This window comes from Drosophila albomicans, chromosome 2L (assembly GCF_009650485.2).
Source record: "Drosophila albomicans strain 15112-1751.03 chromosome 2L, ASM965048v2, whole genome shotgun sequence".
In the NCBI taxonomy this organism is placed as follows: Eukaryota; Metazoa; Arthropoda; class Insecta; order Diptera; family Drosophilidae; genus Drosophila; species Drosophila albomicans.
In genome coordinates this window covers 5803312-5821497 of record NC_047628.2, presented here as the reverse complement: position 1 = coordinate 5821497, position 18186 = coordinate 5803312, and the positions used below count along the sequence as shown (strand labels likewise).

The window sequence follows — 18186 nt, the reverse complement described above, 5'->3', positions numbered from 1 at the left end:
TAATATAAAAGACAATTCATAAAGCAAGATGTGTTGGAGTTTTTCCAATCTATTGGACAAAGTAGCTCCCAATCTAAAATTTCCAGCTCGAAAAAAAGTCCGTAAATGGTTTTTGTTCACTCCATTTAGAGTTTCATTCTTTATTAATGTTTATTTAGTAGCATATAGTATATGTAGTATATCGGGTAAAATATTTCGCGTGTATTCAGCATTCTGCGTTCTGTAATTTATTTACATTCATGATATTTAATATTTTGTTCTATAGGTAAGTATATAATGTAGATATACATTCATAACATATAATACTCGCACTTTTGTCGCCAGCTGTGTGGATAAACTGTTTCAACAATTTTCATAAAATTGCTGTCCTACCTCTGCATTCCTAGTACCTCTAACAATTTAGTTTACGATAGATATTTAATTAGATGTTTCATCGTAAAAACCAAAGCTAATTGAAAAGAATTTTATACTTTCAATGATGGTGTAAATCAAATATACAAAAGACTGTTTCTTTTCTTTTATAGAGTTTTAAAAAGTACTTGATCTTGATGTTGTTGTTGTTTTTGTTGTTGTTGTTGTTGTATTCAACGGTCAGTTAGTTGATTTGTTGTTAGAAATAGTATTTTTGCATTTATTTTATTTCGTTTTAAAAATACATCAATAAAAGTTTAATACATTTAGTAGACAATTATACTTTATTTATAGTATATGTATGGTATTTAATATACCTATATAGTAGTTGATATTTATATATATATATATGTAATGTATATAATTCATTTAGCACACAGAATATAACAATTGTTGCAGTAATACACCTTTCGGGGGCCTTTAAATGTTTTTCAAACATTTCCATTTTTATCATAACTTCAATAGAATATTCTTAAAAATTATTTTTGTAATATTTTTTTTTTTTTTTTTTGTATTTCTTTTATGTTTTTCTTTTATAACAAATTTGCGCTACATTTTAAAACTGTTTTTGCAGTTGCTGTTATATACATATATAAATTTTTGATATTAAGATTGACTTTGTAAGAGAGGCAATTTAATTGAGCTTGTTAGGAATTTTGGCCTGGGGACTTACAAAGGCTAATCCAATAGAAAAATAACATTAAAAATACTCATAAATAAATATTAAGTAAAAGTAATTTGAAATTTTGAAAAAAGAGTGATACTTAAAACAAAATGAAGATCATTTAAAAATGCTCTATAAATTGTATATATGATTATTTTTATAAATTTGTAATGCATATTATTTGCAATTCTTTAAAGTTCATGGGTTAAATGTTCTATACAAATCAATTGTAGATAGAAAATTAGAATGTACACATAATGGTTATATATATATATATATATATATATATAGTATATGTACTAATATATGTATGTATTCTTCTTAGCCCGTGTTCATTTGTTCAGCTCCCTGCACCTTCCGTAAATGCTTGTCAAAAACTGTCCCTCAGTTGAGTTCTCATTTGGTTTGTTTGTTTTCCGCTCAGTTATTCCTGTTGTTTTGATGTTGTTGTTGTTGTTGTTGCCATTATCATTTGTCCTGTAGTCCTTTTGTTCCATAACCATTTCCATTTTTAAGTTTCATGACGTTGCTCAATTTAATTCTCTGTCTTTGGGGCGACAGACGCAGTCTCAGCAGCCAGCGGCAACTGCAAGTGAAAGCGAAATTTAATGATTAATTCTTTGCTCATCGATAAAGTGAAATCTGTGCTCACCTTCTGCTCTGAGGGAGCTTTGCCAGTGCTGCGTCCCCAACGCAAACGCATTGGCTTGCGAGCTTCACGCTGGAACTCTGAGCTGTTGTCGTCCTGATCCTCTTCGATGTCCTCAACTGAGCCATTAGCAGATGGGAAATCATATTGTTGCTGCAGAGCCAACAACAACCAACGAGTCATGTCACGATCCAGTTGAGCACGCTCTCTCTGCGAAGTTAGATCATGTATACTCGTATTAGACTAGCTAATGGAGTGGAGGAAACTTTTATTCATCTACCTGATTCTTATCCAGAATATTGTTGCCCACACTACGACCCCAACGCAGACGCTGTGGCTTGCGCACAACACGCTCAAAGGCGGTATCATAGTCATCGGTTAGTTCCACTTCATCAGCCGTAGCTGGTTGCTGGTTCAGTTGTTGGCTGTTCAGATTCAATTGACGCTCCAGGAGATCATCGTAGATTGTGCGACGCATTTGGGGTAAATTGGGATCGCTGCGTCGACCAAAACGCAGTCGCAACGATGGCGACCTGATGGGCTTCTGGTTGACATCGCCGAACCAACGCTTCTCCACAATGTTATTTAACATTTCCGGATCGCTGCGTCCAAAGCGCAGTCGCAGTGATGGCGAACGCTGCGCCTTGCGCTCCACTTGATGATTCGGAAAGACAATTGGCCCAGCATACTCACGCTGCAGCAGATTATCGTACAGATTGTTGATTGGAGCACCTTTAGAATAAATTACAAGTTAAATAGCTGATGAAAATTGTTGATTTTATTAGATATACCTTGAACTGTGGTTAGTTCGGCGCTGGAGTGCTGCAGCAGTAGAAGACTTAAGCTGAATGTGGCCAAAGCGCAGCCGTAGCTCATCTGTGACTTGAAGTGGATCATTTTGGAGTTTGTTGTAACTGAAATGGTAAAAAACATTGTTTATTAAAATGTAACTTCTAATTTCCACATTAATTGCTTAAAGTGCAGTTTAGTAACTGAAATGCGTGTGGGTAGAGTAATTAGCTCTCTCCTATGCAACTCTTTGATATCGGCACACTCAAGCTTAACTGATTTGCCAACGTCTTTGACTGCTACAATTCAATTTCCGCTCGCTGCGCCAGCACGTATACGCATCTTATCACGTATACGACACGTTGCATCGCTGGCACCCTAACAAAATATTTCGCATGCACTTAACGCCTCACAGGCCAACAGCTGAGGCTTCAATGCTGTCGATACTTATGCATTTAAGAGCGTGCTACTTGGCTCCTGACTGGATTTAACATCCAACTTCCTGCCTGGTCTCATGCCGGCAGAGCACAGACAACATCCTTTAACTCCATCCCAGGAGCCAATTTTTTAAATGGGGGCTGTTTCTTATGCGAACAAAGTGTCTGGCTTTTGTCTTGCTATCTTTATTTTTTGCATCCCAAACTCATTTGTCCTTATTGTTTCAACTCCCAGACCAAGTTACTCACACTTGCAGCAAGTACACACACACACACACACGCACACAAACATACATATGGCGACTCTTGACATTTTTGCAGCATTCTTTTAGGCGGCACCTTAAGGTAAGTTGTTCAACAAAGTAGGCAATGTGTCAGCCACTTGACTTGACTATCCTCCGAAGATCCTCTCTTCCTCTTGAACCATCCACACGTTTGACTGCATTCGTCACCTTATAAATAATTCAGTTGGCTTTTATTTCGTATATTTTCTTGCCGATGTAGAATAAATTTATGACATCTGAAATGAATTGCGAAAAACGTAGCTGGGACGAAAGTTACACAAGTTTTATTTGCACCGCAACTTTTGCATATCAATTTAAATAAGTACGTATTTCAATGAGTGTGTGTGTGTAGAAGAAATTGTGGTTTCTTGTGGCCAACCCCTTGGATTGTCTGCGTCTCGTCTGCTTCCAAAGACGCGTGCACTGCACTTCCTTGCGGTATTATTATTGATTCGCTTAGACGTTAATGATAGGATCCATTACTTCGTTGGGCTGGACTTTTAGTAACTCTTCATTTGCTATTTATTGTACTATGGTACATTTCAAAACTTACTTAGACCGGGTTGCAAGAACTTGACTAATCTACAGTTGTACTATATTCAACATTTTAAACTGTCATTACTACCCATAGAAATTTTATAGCTAAAATTAGCAGTTGTACATGCAAAGCACGTGTTTAGAAATTGTTTATATTATTAATTATTATTATTTATTGTTATTATTATTAGCTATAAATATGACACAATTGGCCTCGTGGTGCGAACTGTTTTTAATTTATTGAAATTGAACAGGCCCTTGTTAATAACATACTTGGAAATGAAATAAGTCTCTTTTTACGTTATTTCTGGACAACACATAAAAATGTCTAAAATGTATTTCTAGCTGCAATTAATTCTAATTTAAACAGAATTTGTCTCAATTTGACCAATTTGTATGATGCTCAAGATGATGCTCGGTGTGTTAAGTATAATTGTAATTAACCCAAAAGCGGCATTATCGTTAAAAATACCAAAATTATTTATTTTTTTTTTTATTATTTTTATTATTTATTTATTATTTTATTATTTATACTTTGAAATATAAAAGGTATATATATCAATAGACTATTACATTACATTTACTATTGGGTATGAAATATACTATACTGTCACGCACTAGAGCTGCGGATGAGTTTTGCCATATAGACAATAGTTCTTAAATATCTTCTGTATATAAAAACCACCCACAATTCAAATTTGTTGCAAACATATCTGCATACAAAAAATGCTAAAAAGGTTGCATTTAGTTTTGACAGAAATAGACTACTTGTTGATCTCACTAAATTCCCTAAAATACATTACAATAGAATTGCACCCTCTAACAGCAGTGGAGCACGTTCTTCCTCAAATGTATATTAACCTATGTAGTATTCTTTAAACAAATTTCTCTGAATATGAAATGGTCTAATAAATTCTTGATAACGATTAAATTAAATATTAGAATGTCTCTGATATTGATATTTTTAAATAGTAACGGCTTCAAAAATGCTGGCTTTGTAAATTGTTTTAAATAATTCTCGATGTAAGAGCATTGCCTCCATAGTGCATTGTGACCATAAGTCCATGACATCATTCGGCAGGCCTTCGTTTTTAGTCGTATGCATAAAACATTCACAAACTAATGGGCGCCAATGGTAGTGAAATTAAAAGAAGAACAAATTGGAACAGGTGCGCCATTCTCCTAACCTTTCGTTGAGTTGACCTATTGAAAACGTTATTGGAAACTAGTCACACATGTGCATATGCATTTAATGAGAGTGTTCCATGTTGAAGTACAGTCGACAGCAGCGAATGCGCTTTCAATTGCAATCGCTAACAGTTTCTGGGACATTCAAAGAAGTTTAACGCGAATTTTAATTTATACTTTTTTCCCGCTACCCATAGGGTATAAGGGTTTTACTAACTTTGTGCCGGCAGGAAATGTATTCAGGTAGAAGGAGGCATCTCCATGACCCTATAAAGTATATATATTCTTGATCAGCGTCAACAGCCGAGAATATACATGTCTGTCTGTCTGTCCGTCTGTACGTCTGTGTTATGTCCGTTCCGTATTAAACATGTAGGTTCAGAACTATAAGATTTTTTGCTCAGGCATTTGTTATGTTTGCACGCAGATCAGTTTGTTTCAAATTTTTGCCACGCACTTCCGCCACGCAAATCAAAACAATTGAATAACATCGTAATTTTAAAGCTAGAGTTCGAATTTTGGTATATACAATAGTTACTATAGTAGTTAATGATTCCTGGAAATGCGATGAGATAAAAATTGTCGAAATTATTTCCCACAAATACTTTTGTATGGGCAAAAACGCCTTAACTTGGGGTCTTAGCTACTTTGGCTGACAAGTATATTGTCCGTCATGGTTATTTTGCATGCGGTACTATATGGATATACCACATATACCATTTGGTATATTTTAGTATGCTGTAGTCATTTGGTATATTTTGATAAATTCCGAGCAGCCCATATTGCTTTTATTCAAAATGGTTACTTGTTCTTCTTTCCCGTAAGCATAAGCATTTCACATGAATTCGCCAGAGGCTCAAATGTCCTTAACTGACATGTTTCAAATATACTAATTGAATTGAAATACATGTTTATGGTTGAAAACATTGTTTAACCTTTTGCTCAGGTAAATTTGCGTTTTCCAGGACAGAGTGAAAACATAAGCAGCATACAAACTAACCGTTGTAATCTTAACTTTGGGTATTCTTCAGTTGGCTGACAAAAGTGCCGCAAAACAAGTTAATCGTTTGGCCCCAAATGAGATAATAGCTTGACAAATTGTTTACCCACAGGAACTTATCCAATTTTACCTTAATTTGTCGCCTCAAACTTTGGTCAAGTTACAGTCGTTAGCAGCCACCTACAAACACAGACAGATACCAAGCCAACAGCTATGCAGGAGTCACTATCGATAAATTCCGAGCAGCCCAATTGCATCAATTTCTCTGTTTGGGGAAACAGCAGTATCATCGGCGGAGGGCAAAAAATTTAATCAACGGGACTTCACATTTGTGCTGTTTGTTTTTTTCTGAACTCTGTGCTGTGCTGTGCATTGCCGCCCACACGTGGCGCGAGAAATGCAAATATTTTTTCTGTCACATATGAATGAACATAGGCGGGGAATCCTAAAAGGATTTAATGGCGAATCCAGGAATACCAGCTGTTACCAAGCTCTGTTTAATTGCTCGGCTTTAGCTGGAAAAATGGCAAAAGAATGTCCTCAACGCCAATGCACAGTGAAGAACTGTTCAGCATAGATATATAGTAGAATGTCATATACATATATTATTTTGACCTCACAAATACTATGTAGTTTTACTTTCGTGACTGTGCAGAATAAAAAGTAGTACACGTGCTGTATCTTATAGTAATAGCTTTTGAAATTCGACAAGTTTGTTCTGTTTGTGACCCCAAAGATACATAGTTAAACCACAACGAGCCAAAATAATCTCGAAGCAAATGCGTAGATAAAAAAAAACTATTCACATGCGGCGTGTAGCAACGGCTGGGACAATAGTGCGTATGATTAACGCAGAAAGCCCAAAAGACAGCCTCAACATGGGAGGCTGTGTTGGCCAATAGCAACAGCAACAGCAACAACAACAACAGAGTTTAATCAAATACGTTGATAAAACACAAAAGATTACGCCCTTTCCCCTGCTAACCTGCAGGAGAGAATGTAATAAGGCTGGGGTGAAAGGGTCCGTCAGGGTCGGCAAAAGGCTTCCCAAACTGGGCATCTAATGTGTTTGTCAAAACGCTTTAATGCCAATGGCTAGGGTGCTATAAAGCAGACACCATCACCCAACAACAACAACAACAACAACATCAGCATCAGGAGCAGCAGCAGAAATTTGGCTCGGTTGGTTCTTTTGCTTTTGGCCAACTGACCACAAATGACCTTTTTGGCACAACGAAATAAAAACTGTTAAATAAAAGGCAAATAAAATGTGTGACACAAAAGAGAGCCAAAAAAGAGGGAAAAAGGCAGCCTCATCAATGTTGAGCACGAAACAACCTGTTGTGGGAAAATGTGTCTTTGTGTGTATGTGTGAGACGAGTGTGTGTGTGTGTGTATGTGGGTGTTAAATGTATTAGTTTAGCTAGGCCGAAAGGCTATTTAAACGTGGTCAATGTGTTTATACGCTTGAACAGTAAATGCTACAATATGACACTAGTCAACAAAGTTGCAAAATAAAAAAAGGAAAATCAAAAAATTAACTTAATACACAACATTAATATAAAACCAGAATTTCATTTATTTGCTCTACATGAAACCAAGTTTTTAATTTAGTATTTATTTCATTATTCAAAACATCGAAAGCAGTGCAAACGGAGTTGATTTTAAAGCGCTTTGTTGGGGAGTGTAATATTGGGGTTTTTTTTTTGACTGACCGTTGGTGCGTGATTTGGGGCAACATTGCGTTGAACAATGTGTTAATAGCTTGTTTATTATGTTTCAGTTTTCGCCTCGATCTCGTCATGTTCAATTTGACGCACAATTGGCTGTTTGACAGTTTTTAAAGCCTTCTTGAGGCCGCTGCCACAATGATTGGCCCACACAGAGGCATAAATACGAACATTATCTCTCCAATATTGCACAACTCATTCGTCATTTATGCGTTAGCCAACGAGAAGACGCGACGCAAGAGGACGTAGATGATGACGACTACGATGATAAATCACTTTCAATTTTGACAAACGTCGCAAATGTCGCGCTGGCGGCGAGCACATTTCGTCACCCACACACTTGCAGATACATAGATAAGCACACACTCTCACACATGCACCCACAAATCCAATTTACATACTTGCTAGCCAGGGCAAGCAATTGAACAAAACCCAGAACGTTTCCGAGCAATGCCAACAAATCATTTCCAGCCAACATTTTGTGAGTTATCTTTAGCAGCAACAACAAGAAAAACATTTCGTATTGCGTCGCCTTTCGATTAAGTTTTGTCTGAAATGGAGATGGAGTCGAGGGGAGCTAATGATGAGTTGATGATGGCGAGATGGGAAAACAGTTTAATTCCGATCAATCTGAAAGTGACGTGGTCAAAAAAGCAAAGCCTTAGTTATAGTTACGTTCGATTGTTGATGATGAGAAAGCTTCTCTAAATGAGTGAAATCTATTTGATATGATTTACAAACTTGGGAAATATAAATCAAACAAAATCTGCAAAGGTTCTTTTTTCCCCCGAAAATTAATGCGTGGTGAGTAATTATGCAAATTGTGTACATTAAATGCTCATATATTTAAATAAAAATATATATTAGATATTTGAAACATTGTTTTAGATCTTTGCTAAAATTCTTATAATTTCTCATTTAAACATTATTGTAAAAATTTAAAGCTTATGTGCTGACAACTCTTTGTTGATTCTATCAGAAATAAATAGTACTTTATAAAGAAAAGTTTAAATTGTCTACAAAGTTTACTTTCTGCATAAAGCTGAAAAAAAACGAATTCTCTTATTGCATTCCACCGTGGAACCCATTAATAAAAGTCAAACTACCCTTTCGGTACCAAAAAAAAAAAAAGAAATAAAAGCGAATTTAAAACGAACACAAGCAAATTATTAACAAGCCAACGCGCTCTAATTTTTCCCTCTCGCTGAACCAAACACTCTTTAGGACTGGACTATGTATTTGTAAATGCCGGAAGTCGAGTATTTGGTGCCCAGTTTCAGTGTTATGGTGACTACGCTGCGGCTACGTGATGCCGGAAGTCGGAAATGAATGTAATTTTCGGTTACTGCCGCTTTTGTATGTTGGCATTCTTGTTTTTGTTGTCGTTTTACACGTAAATGGCCTCTGCCCCAATTGTTGTGGTGTTGTCTATGTTATTACAAGCCTAGGGGTGTGACAAAGTCCTTTCAGTTTATTTTTATTTTTCTTGTCTTAATGGTATTCCAGCCGACGGCTGTTTTGTTTCACAAACTGTTTACTTGTCACCTGAAGATGCTTTTCGTCTTGACCTAGGGCTGTAGACTTTAATTTTATAAAGATGACTTCAATTTAGCTGTCAAAAATGCAAAGCTCCTGCATTGATTGATTGGCCAAGCTCAAAAAAAATACAATGCCAATCGAATAAGAATGAACCTCTGGTGACAAGGGAAGCAAACAATTGTCCCGTCGGGTTTGCATATGAAGCTACCCATGGATTATCTACAATTTGTTTGCTTCTTTTCAAACATTGGACCCCAAAAGAAAAAAAGGAGCAGCAGCAACAATAATATAAAAAATGCGGGTGAGCAAATCGAATATGTTATTCAAATTGGAATAATGAAGTGAAAAACTCTTCAAATTTTAGCATACCCTTTTACTCTACTATTTGTCATTCTTAAAGATATTTACTCGTGAATTTGAAGTCATTTTGGCAATAAGAGCTAAAGGCTCTTTTTTCTTAGTATGTTGATTTATCTGTACAGAAGAATCTCACAGACAAAACTTTATTGAGTGCGGCTATTAAAGTGTCTCTAAGCATCAATTGAGTTTACCTCATGAATTGAGTGCAATTTATTTAGTCCTAAGCTGAAAGCTCAAGTCAATTGCTTTAATTCGCAACTTTTGATTGTTCTTTCCTCGACTTTCCGCTGAAAAACTTTTTTGTTTTTGAGTATATTAAGTTGGGATTTACGGCAACTATTCGTTTTTCAAATGCCACGAAACTAATGTGATAGATTAGCTTCAAATAAGAGAAAGGATTGCAATTGAAAAGGATTTTTGAGTTTCACATTTGTATTCTTTGGAAAAGTTAATATACTCTTCATTGCAAATACCCTTACACATTATTAAGTGTATTACAAGGCATTGGGATGGCCCGACCCCTACTTCATCTTAGCCTTTTACTTGGACGCAGGACCACTTAAAATCATTTACATAAGCAGCTTTAGCTTTTGGCTGACGAGTTCCTGCTGACTCTCAATTCCTGCTCTTGAAGAGGTTAACATGCTTTTGTTAGGGGTTGTGATTGTTAGATTTTTCACAGACACGTGTCATTTCAATGCATTTTATTTATGGAGTTTAGGCTTCCAGGTTGTGGGAGTTAAATAAATAAATGAATTGTTGGCCCTTGCTTTGCTCTTGGCAAGTCCAAGCTGACAGACCACATGGGTCATCAATTTCGACAAAATTTTGTGAGCAAAACTCAAATTACAAACAATGACAAATAAGCACTTAAGCCTCGAATAAGGAGCCCTGTAAAAGAACAACAGCAATTTGCGACAGCAAAACACAAATCCAATATAAATTCATCAATATCCACTTCAAAATATCCGCAGACAGGCGAGCAAAGGACGTCAGAAAGTATAACAAATACACCCATACATCCATACATGTGTATACATATACATATACGTATTTGTATGTGTGCAAGTATATTGTGCTTATGAAAAATCTAAGAAAATATTTTATGGCTCACCATGCATGCAGTAGGTGGAAGAGCGATGTCAAGAAATGTCTAAAATTACACACCAATTGATGTCTTTTTTAGGGCTCTTTCCCCTGTTGTAATAACCTTTCCAAGCGGAAAATATTACGGCTTTAAAACATAGCAAAGTCTTTAGCTTACCCCAAAGTTTTTCATCAGCCATCTATCTCTTAAGAGTTTTTCATTATCAAAGCAAAAATTGTGTAAAGTTGTGTGTGATGTGTGGCGCTGGCATTGCGTATCTGTAGTTGATAACATTTTGCTGCCTAAAAAGTTTTTTTTGACAGGAAGTTACATGGCTGAAAAGTTTATGTTAGCAATTGCATCAGAGTAAAAGGCACACATTTAAGAGAATAGTTCCCGGAAACCACTTTAATAAAGTAAACGATTTCCATTGCACTCAACGAACTACGGCAATTAGTTGAAAGCTTAATTATTTGCCCCCCAAAAGTCTGCCAATGAACCAATAAGAGCATCAAGAGTCACCAGTTGATGTACTGAGCTCAACCTCAACGTTGTCTTCGCAGTTGTGGCATTTAACCATTAAACCCTGTGGCACGCTGAAGGACATGGAGACTCTGGGATTGCCGGCGACGACATTGGCGACATGGACGATAATAATAATAATAATAATGATGGCAATGATGCTTTCATTTATAAACAGACACTGGACACGTCTGTAAGAGGGCTTTGGCATTGCCACATCGCACAAAGACAAATACGAGAAATAGTTGTGCTTAGACAATGATTTAGATAAACATGCTAGACGTGAAGGTCTCGGCAATCTGCGACGTTGAAGTGTTGTAAATTGAAAATGGAGTAGACTGTCGATTGGCTCGACTTCAAGTGTCGATTCGATTCGATTCAAGCAAAACTTTAAGTGCATTTAACAGAAGGCGCTTACACGAAAGCGATGAAATGTTGTAATTTGTTTGCACCTTATGCCTACTTATCAGGCCATCAACACGTTGTTTGTCTTCTCTTTGGACGGCCATAAAATTTGGCCATAAATCGACAATGCAAATTTATTGAAAAACGTTGATAATGCGGCATGCTACTTACCAACCACACTCTCTTCTCCGTTCAACATTAATGCTAAACATGTTTGGACACGTGCTTCGACCAAAATTAAATAATGTTAAATGTTGCTCAACCGAGACAAGGAAAAGGGAAAGGACAAGTAGTTGCCGTTGTACTGTGTTGTGTTGTGGCAAGCGTGAAATTGAAATTTATGCTTTAATTACAACTGAACGTCGAAAAGCAGACTTTTCACCATTATTGTGTAAGCTGCTTTCGCTGTTAATGCGCAAAGGCAGCTCTTCTACTTTCTGAGTATTTCAGTTTTTAAGCCGAGTTAATCAACGTCAAGTTTACATTTAAATGCGAAAGTTAATTATTACCGAAATACAAAAACAAAAAAACTTCTAATCAATCACTTTCTTTTAGTACATTGATAGTCAATATAAACGACCAAAAATTTCAAATTGAAAACATCTGTAAGTTGCTCTTTCAAGTGCAGTTTCAATAGCTTCACATCTGAGAGCAGCTTGTCAATGTCCAACAAGTCATGTTGCCTCTGGGTCTCAACTCCAAATTACACGGTGGCTCAGCTTAATTCCTGTGCTTCCTCTATACTATTCACGTTAGTCCCTCGACTTTGACCTTCCGTTTTTTTGTCGCTGGCGCAAAACTTGAAATTGAACTTGCAAAGCACAGGAATGAGAACGAGAACGAAAACGAGCAGCACAACGAGAACGCGGATGAGGACAAGGACAAGAGCAGTTGAATGCTATAATTACACGCGAAATCAAATAGACAAAACTCCCAGTGACAGTTTTTGAAAAGTTGTTTTTATTTCTCGGTCGCTGACTGTCTGTCTGTCTGACTGTCAGACTCGCTGACATGCTCCTGCGGCCAGTGTGTCCCAAAAGTGAGCAGCAAAACTGTTGACGCTGGCAAATTAAAAAAGCAGAAATGTCCCGATTTACGTTGTTTATTTTCTTTAGGTTGTTGTAATTCTTGTTTCGCGGTTCTTATTGTGGCGAGGTGAATGCTGTACAGAATTCCATTGCCTACTTTTAGGCGGCAGTGTTAAGCTCATCTGTCGGGCATTTTGTGGTCGCCTCTCGCTGTGAACTGTGGGCCCAGTGAACCAGCCCGACGCGGCCATCAACATAATTGAAAGCCCATTAACATCATTTGCACGTTGAAGCGTAAAACTGGCGACAGTTTTTGCCACTGCGGCTCCATTTGTGTTAATTAATTAAACATATTTTGGGCTCCCAAAATGTAGCCAAGCAAATTGTCAGTGAATTATGATAAATAATGTGATTAAAAATAACTGAGTAATCGACAATTGATTTTATAATATTAATGGACATTGATGCGCGATATTAGCGCTTCTCTCAAGTGAATTGCAATTGAGTCTGAGATACATTTTCAATACCCTTGAGTGTAGATTATAAGCTCGAATTTTCGTTGTGGATGTCTCAGTTTAATCCACTCAACGTTAACACTTGCTTATCCAACCTAAAGACTACACAGATTTGTTGTCTTTTATTTTCAACACGCTGTCAAAGTTGAAAACTCTTTAAACTTATTTTTGTTGTTTGTCGTTCGCTGTTATTATTATTATTGTTGCTGCTGTTGCTTTTGTTGCCTTGCTGTCAACTCGTTGTCAGTCACGCCTAAAAATATGCACAAGTATTTACAAACTAAATTAAGTGTCGCCTACATTTGCATGCCCCAACACAATGAGTTCTTTCTCCTTCCTAGGGACAAAGGAAAGGCCAAAGCAGTTCGAACTTTTAAACTCAGTATACAAAAATTGTTGCATGCTTTCAGGCGTGAATTCATAATTGACTTTTGTCTCAGCAGCGACTTTAATAGTATTCGTACAGCAGTGAAATGAAATTTGTATTTTTCCACTTGAATTACAGGCTTGACTCTTTCGTTTCAATCACACTGGGCACCTAATTAGCGCACATTCTTTCATTTTATTAATATCCGGAGTGGATTGCTTCCCTCTATTAAATCAGAAATCATTTACAATTCGTAGGACAATTGAAGAGGATTTCAGCAGCAGCTGCGCCGGCGCTTTTCCCATTCAGCCAGCCGCCATTTCCGTTTCGGTTTTCAGGCAGCTGCAAAAACTTTAATTGCCATTCATGACATTTTGCATTATTAATGAAAATCTAGCAGCCAAAGCAGCCTTCAGTATTAAAGAGAATGAATTGACTGTCGAGACATGAAGGCGATGTAGTTGACTTAAGGATGCCCTACCATTCGGCAAAGACATTGTCGTAATTTGATTATTCAAATTCTTTTTTTACATATTTCTTCACTGCTTTTTTTTAAAGGATTTCGAATAATGGATTAATGTTTGACATGAGCATAGCCTTCATTTGTGTCTGTCTGCAGGGTATACTCACGGTATTCAGATGGAAACTTGATGCTGTGATGTTGTAAATGGGACAGCTCCCACAGGATGTCTAAATGGGGTACCATACATTTACACATGCACGCACAAAACTCAATTCTGATAACCAGAGGGGAACGAAAGTGAGAGAGAGAGAGAGAGAGAGAGAGAGAGAGCGAGAGGAGCGTGATACGTGTAACGTGTGATGCCGAAAAAGTATGCAACACGCAACACACACATTTGCAACATTTTGCAGACACAAATGTATTTTTTATGTAGACCACCAACACGAGGTTTCACTTTTTTGTTTTTTTGCTCGCTTCGCCCTCGCATTCTTCGTTCACATTTGGCTGCTCGGGGAGTCCCGTAAGAGTCGCTGGGTTTCTCATATCTGGTGGTCCATGATTTGCTATAGTGGCTTGTTGCTGTCCTTGTAATGAGCCTAATGGCCAGCTTAGGCCATTTTATTGTGCCCCATTTAGGCTAATCAATTTATGCAGCACACTTCGCTTCTCTTTCTCTGTCACTGACAGCGTCGCAACTCTATGAAAATTATGAAAATTCTATTTGACTTTAAGTTTATGCACACTTTAGGGGTCCTTATTTGGTCGCATGCTGTGCTCCCATAAAATTCATACACGAGTTGAAAATTTGTTCATATTGCACGGCAAATTCTTTACATTTATAGGCACCTTTTTTTTTGTTTTGTTGGCTAGGTCATAAAATAAATACATAAACACATGTTACTCGAGTCTATTCAGTTTAATATTAAGCTTGGGAATCAAATATGAATAAGAAATTAGAAAAGTTTTATTATAAATTCTACTAGTTACTTATATTTGAATTTATTATTTTCTTGAAACAATTTAAATCCTAAAGGAAAATAAAAAATGACTGAACATTACGACGGTGTATTTTAATGGATAACATATATTCAATATCTAAGTCAGACAAATACGAAAGCTTACATTTTCACTCTCTAACTGACACACTCACAATTTAGTTCGTGCGTCACGCCTTAGTTAATACGAAAAGCCTTTCGGAAAGAGCAAAGAAGTAGCATACTTTGAGGCGCCCATTATGGGTAAATCCCTTTAGTTTGCTTGCCGTTTCTATTTGCACATCGTTTTGTAATGTAATGCGAGTTGTTGCGACAAATTGCTGGGGATTTTGAGCCACTCGAAGCGCAGCGGGACATCAGAACCCCTTTCCCGGTCCTCCTCTCAATGCGGATCGGAGTACAAGGAGAATGAACTAAAGAGAATGCGACCAAATGGTTCGGTTTGAATGTTTGGTTGTTAGTTTTCCCGTTTGGCAATGCTTAGCGTTAGTTGCAAACAGTAATGTGGCAGCCAGTCGGACTTAAGAGGTGAATGGCTTGGGCATCGACTCCGACTGGAGCGTAGACTCCATGTGAGTTTCAAGTGTTGTCATTGTTGTTGTCGTTGTCGTCGTCGTAGTTTGCTTTGACCAAACAGCGTCTGCTCATTTAAGCAAATTTCACACTAACTACTTAGCACTGGAAACTTCTCAGTTGCACTAAGCTGCAGTCGAGCAGAGCGGAAAACTGTAAACTGAAACTGTTGAGCCATTTGTCGACCAAACTGTGTTTCGTTGCCGTTGTGTGTTTAACTATGCGATAGTCTCTGAGCTTCCTGCTGTTTGCTTTCTAATTGAGTTTCAACTGAGAACTATGCCGACTTCAAGTTGTTGTCATTTAAGGATTTACTCTGTATTTATTTGTGCTAAACTTAAGCTGCGCAGACCAGATTATTTTTAGATAAGCGTTAGCGAAATTGAATGCAATTCAAATAATAGAAGTACATGTCCTAGATTTATTGATAACCCAGCAAGCAAAACTTTTCAAATATTTAAACTGAGTGTCTTTGTGTCTGTGAGCGTGCCTTCGATTACTTTGTTTTCGGTTCCTTTGTCTAGACACTGGTCGCAGTCCTCTTGCCAATGCTCTTTGAAAGTCAATCCATGCGATTCAATTATAAACACATGGCACATACCATCGTCAAACTAAAATCAACAATGGACATTTGTTGCTATTAGCATTTTTGTGAAAGCAAAGATGCACGAGGGGACAGACAGGGGAAAGTAAAAGAAAGCAAAATAAAATGTTACAAGTACGAAGCGTTGTTCGGTTTGTTTTCGTAGCACAAAGGTTTCGCAATCAGTTCGCATCGCAGCAGCGCAGCACAGAAATAACAGAGTAATCGTAAGTGCCAGGTAATAGTCAGATAAGTGAACCGTATTCAAATACTATATATGGTAGTTGCCATAGGTGTGCCAATGGCCTTCTATTACCTTTCGTTGTGGCTAAGTTTAGATACGTTTGTCTGTGACAAAATTTGCCACAGACTGACAAAACTATGAACCATATGCGCGTTATGCAAATGTTATTGACATTTCATACTTGTGAGCTCAACAAAAACCCTTTTTACATAATTCCTGTCAACGTGCCACACACACTCACACGCCCCCTTTTAAAAGTGCGACTACAAATGTGAATTGCGAATCCGAATGCGAGTGCAAGTGCGAATGCTTATACAATTTATAGGTTACTCGTTGTCAAAGCGAAGTACAATTCAATTTGAAATTCCCATTGAACTCACGTTGCTTGTGGACCTTACTGCAATTTTGCTAATGAAATGACTTGTACTCCTTGCTACGTAAGCTGTCTTGAGAAGCTTTTGGCTCAAACGCTTATGACAAGGTTATTAATTACACATAGTGCATACGTCTTTGAGTTCCGACTTCAGTCACTTTCTCTGAACCTGACTTTGCCTGCGACTGCCTCGACTCATCGATCAAAATGCTGTAAAATTAAATTAATGAATTCGTACGCCCTTGGCCAGGTGTCAATAACTTTCGTTCCAGCCGCTTGTGGGTGGCTCACAAAAACATTCCTATAAATAAAACAAAATCTACAGGTGTTTGGATATGGCTTTCCCCTCAGGATAGCCGCCCCAACATTTCGTGTGATATTGGCTCTCTGATACACTCAAATATGGCTCATTAAGTGCCGCCTTGAATTGATATCAATTGGTACTTAAGTAAATGGAAGTATGCTTCAACCTCAGTAATTAGACTAGGTTAATTATAATTCTATTAAGGAAATCTCGGCATATTTTTCTACCTTCATTAAGACTGATGTGTTCTTTATTAAGCTAATATTCTCTCATGTAATGGATACTGGATTAAAACCTTAAATTGAGCTTACTGTTATTTTAGAACTTGTGATACTTATATTTTTTTTTTTAAACTGGGTGTCTGACAATTGAACACGCTTCAGCTTCACTTAAGCGTAATTGTACTTTTGTATTTTCTTTCAAAATTAAAAGATGTCACAATATCAGGAAACAGCTCAAGACATCCCGGACATGATTGGGGAAAACGAGAAAACGGGAAAATTGTTATTAAAAAGCAATCTAATCACGAGATTGACAGTTTGAAATTCTTCGAGTTTACGCAATATCGGCATTCAATTTAGAGTCTCATTATATTAGATACGTTCAAACAAGAGCAAAAAAAGTACTCTAAAAAATGCTATGGTTTTTGCCTGTATAAATAGTTTAATTATATGTTTTATTGGGACATGTTCAACCCGTTACCAAAAACTGTCAGCTGTATTTTAAAATTGGTTTAGCATACGAAGTGTTGCTCTGCTTATATTTCTTGTTTTTTGCCGCTATAAATCGATAGCTTAATTAAGCGTGAGCATTTCTCCGAGTTTTATTAATAGGTATTTGCCTTGGGTTACATGAAATCGCTTTGGGGGCCAACAGCAGCCATAAACTAACTGTTGGGCCATCATTCCCCTATTCAGTTTCAGTTTCAGCAGCTACAGGTCAATTAGTCAAAATGCTGCCAGCCGAAATGTTTTTGCAGTGTGAAAAGTAGTCCCAAATGTCCGACTCTGGATGGATGTCCTGTTCCGTATCCTGCTGTGCTCTCGAAAATTACCAGACCGGAGCCAATCAATGTCAATGCATGCCCACTTAAACGTGCCTTAAAGCTGTTAAATTTGACACATGTTTTTAGCCTCGCA

General features: G+C 37.2%; 1 protein-coding gene across 3 annotated transcripts in view; it reads right to left on the bottom strand.

The window, feature by feature from the left end:
* Nucleotides 1-1517: 1517 nt before the first annotated feature.
* Nucleotides 1518-18186, bottom strand: part of LOC117565055 (short neuropeptide F) — a 33757-nt gene continuing 17088 nt past the window's right edge. For 2 of the 3 annotated variants that reach the window (XM_034244000.2, XM_034244001.2), the window contains exons 3-6: nucleotides 2516-2638; nucleotides 2005-2456; nucleotides 1728-1934; nucleotides 1518-1661 (exon numbers count right to left, since the gene is read on the bottom strand). In XM_034244000.2, the coding sequence (XP_034099891.2) occupies nucleotides 1611-1661; nucleotides 1728-1934; nucleotides 2005-2456; nucleotides 2516-2621 (816 nt within the window). In that variant the 5' untranslated portion in view covers nucleotides 2622-2638 and the 3' untranslated portion in view covers nucleotides 1518-1610. The remainder of the gene's footprint in view (nucleotides 1662-1727; nucleotides 1935-2004; nucleotides 2457-2515; nucleotides 2639-18186) is intronic. The other variant, XM_052002390.1, reaches the window with a different exon arrangement.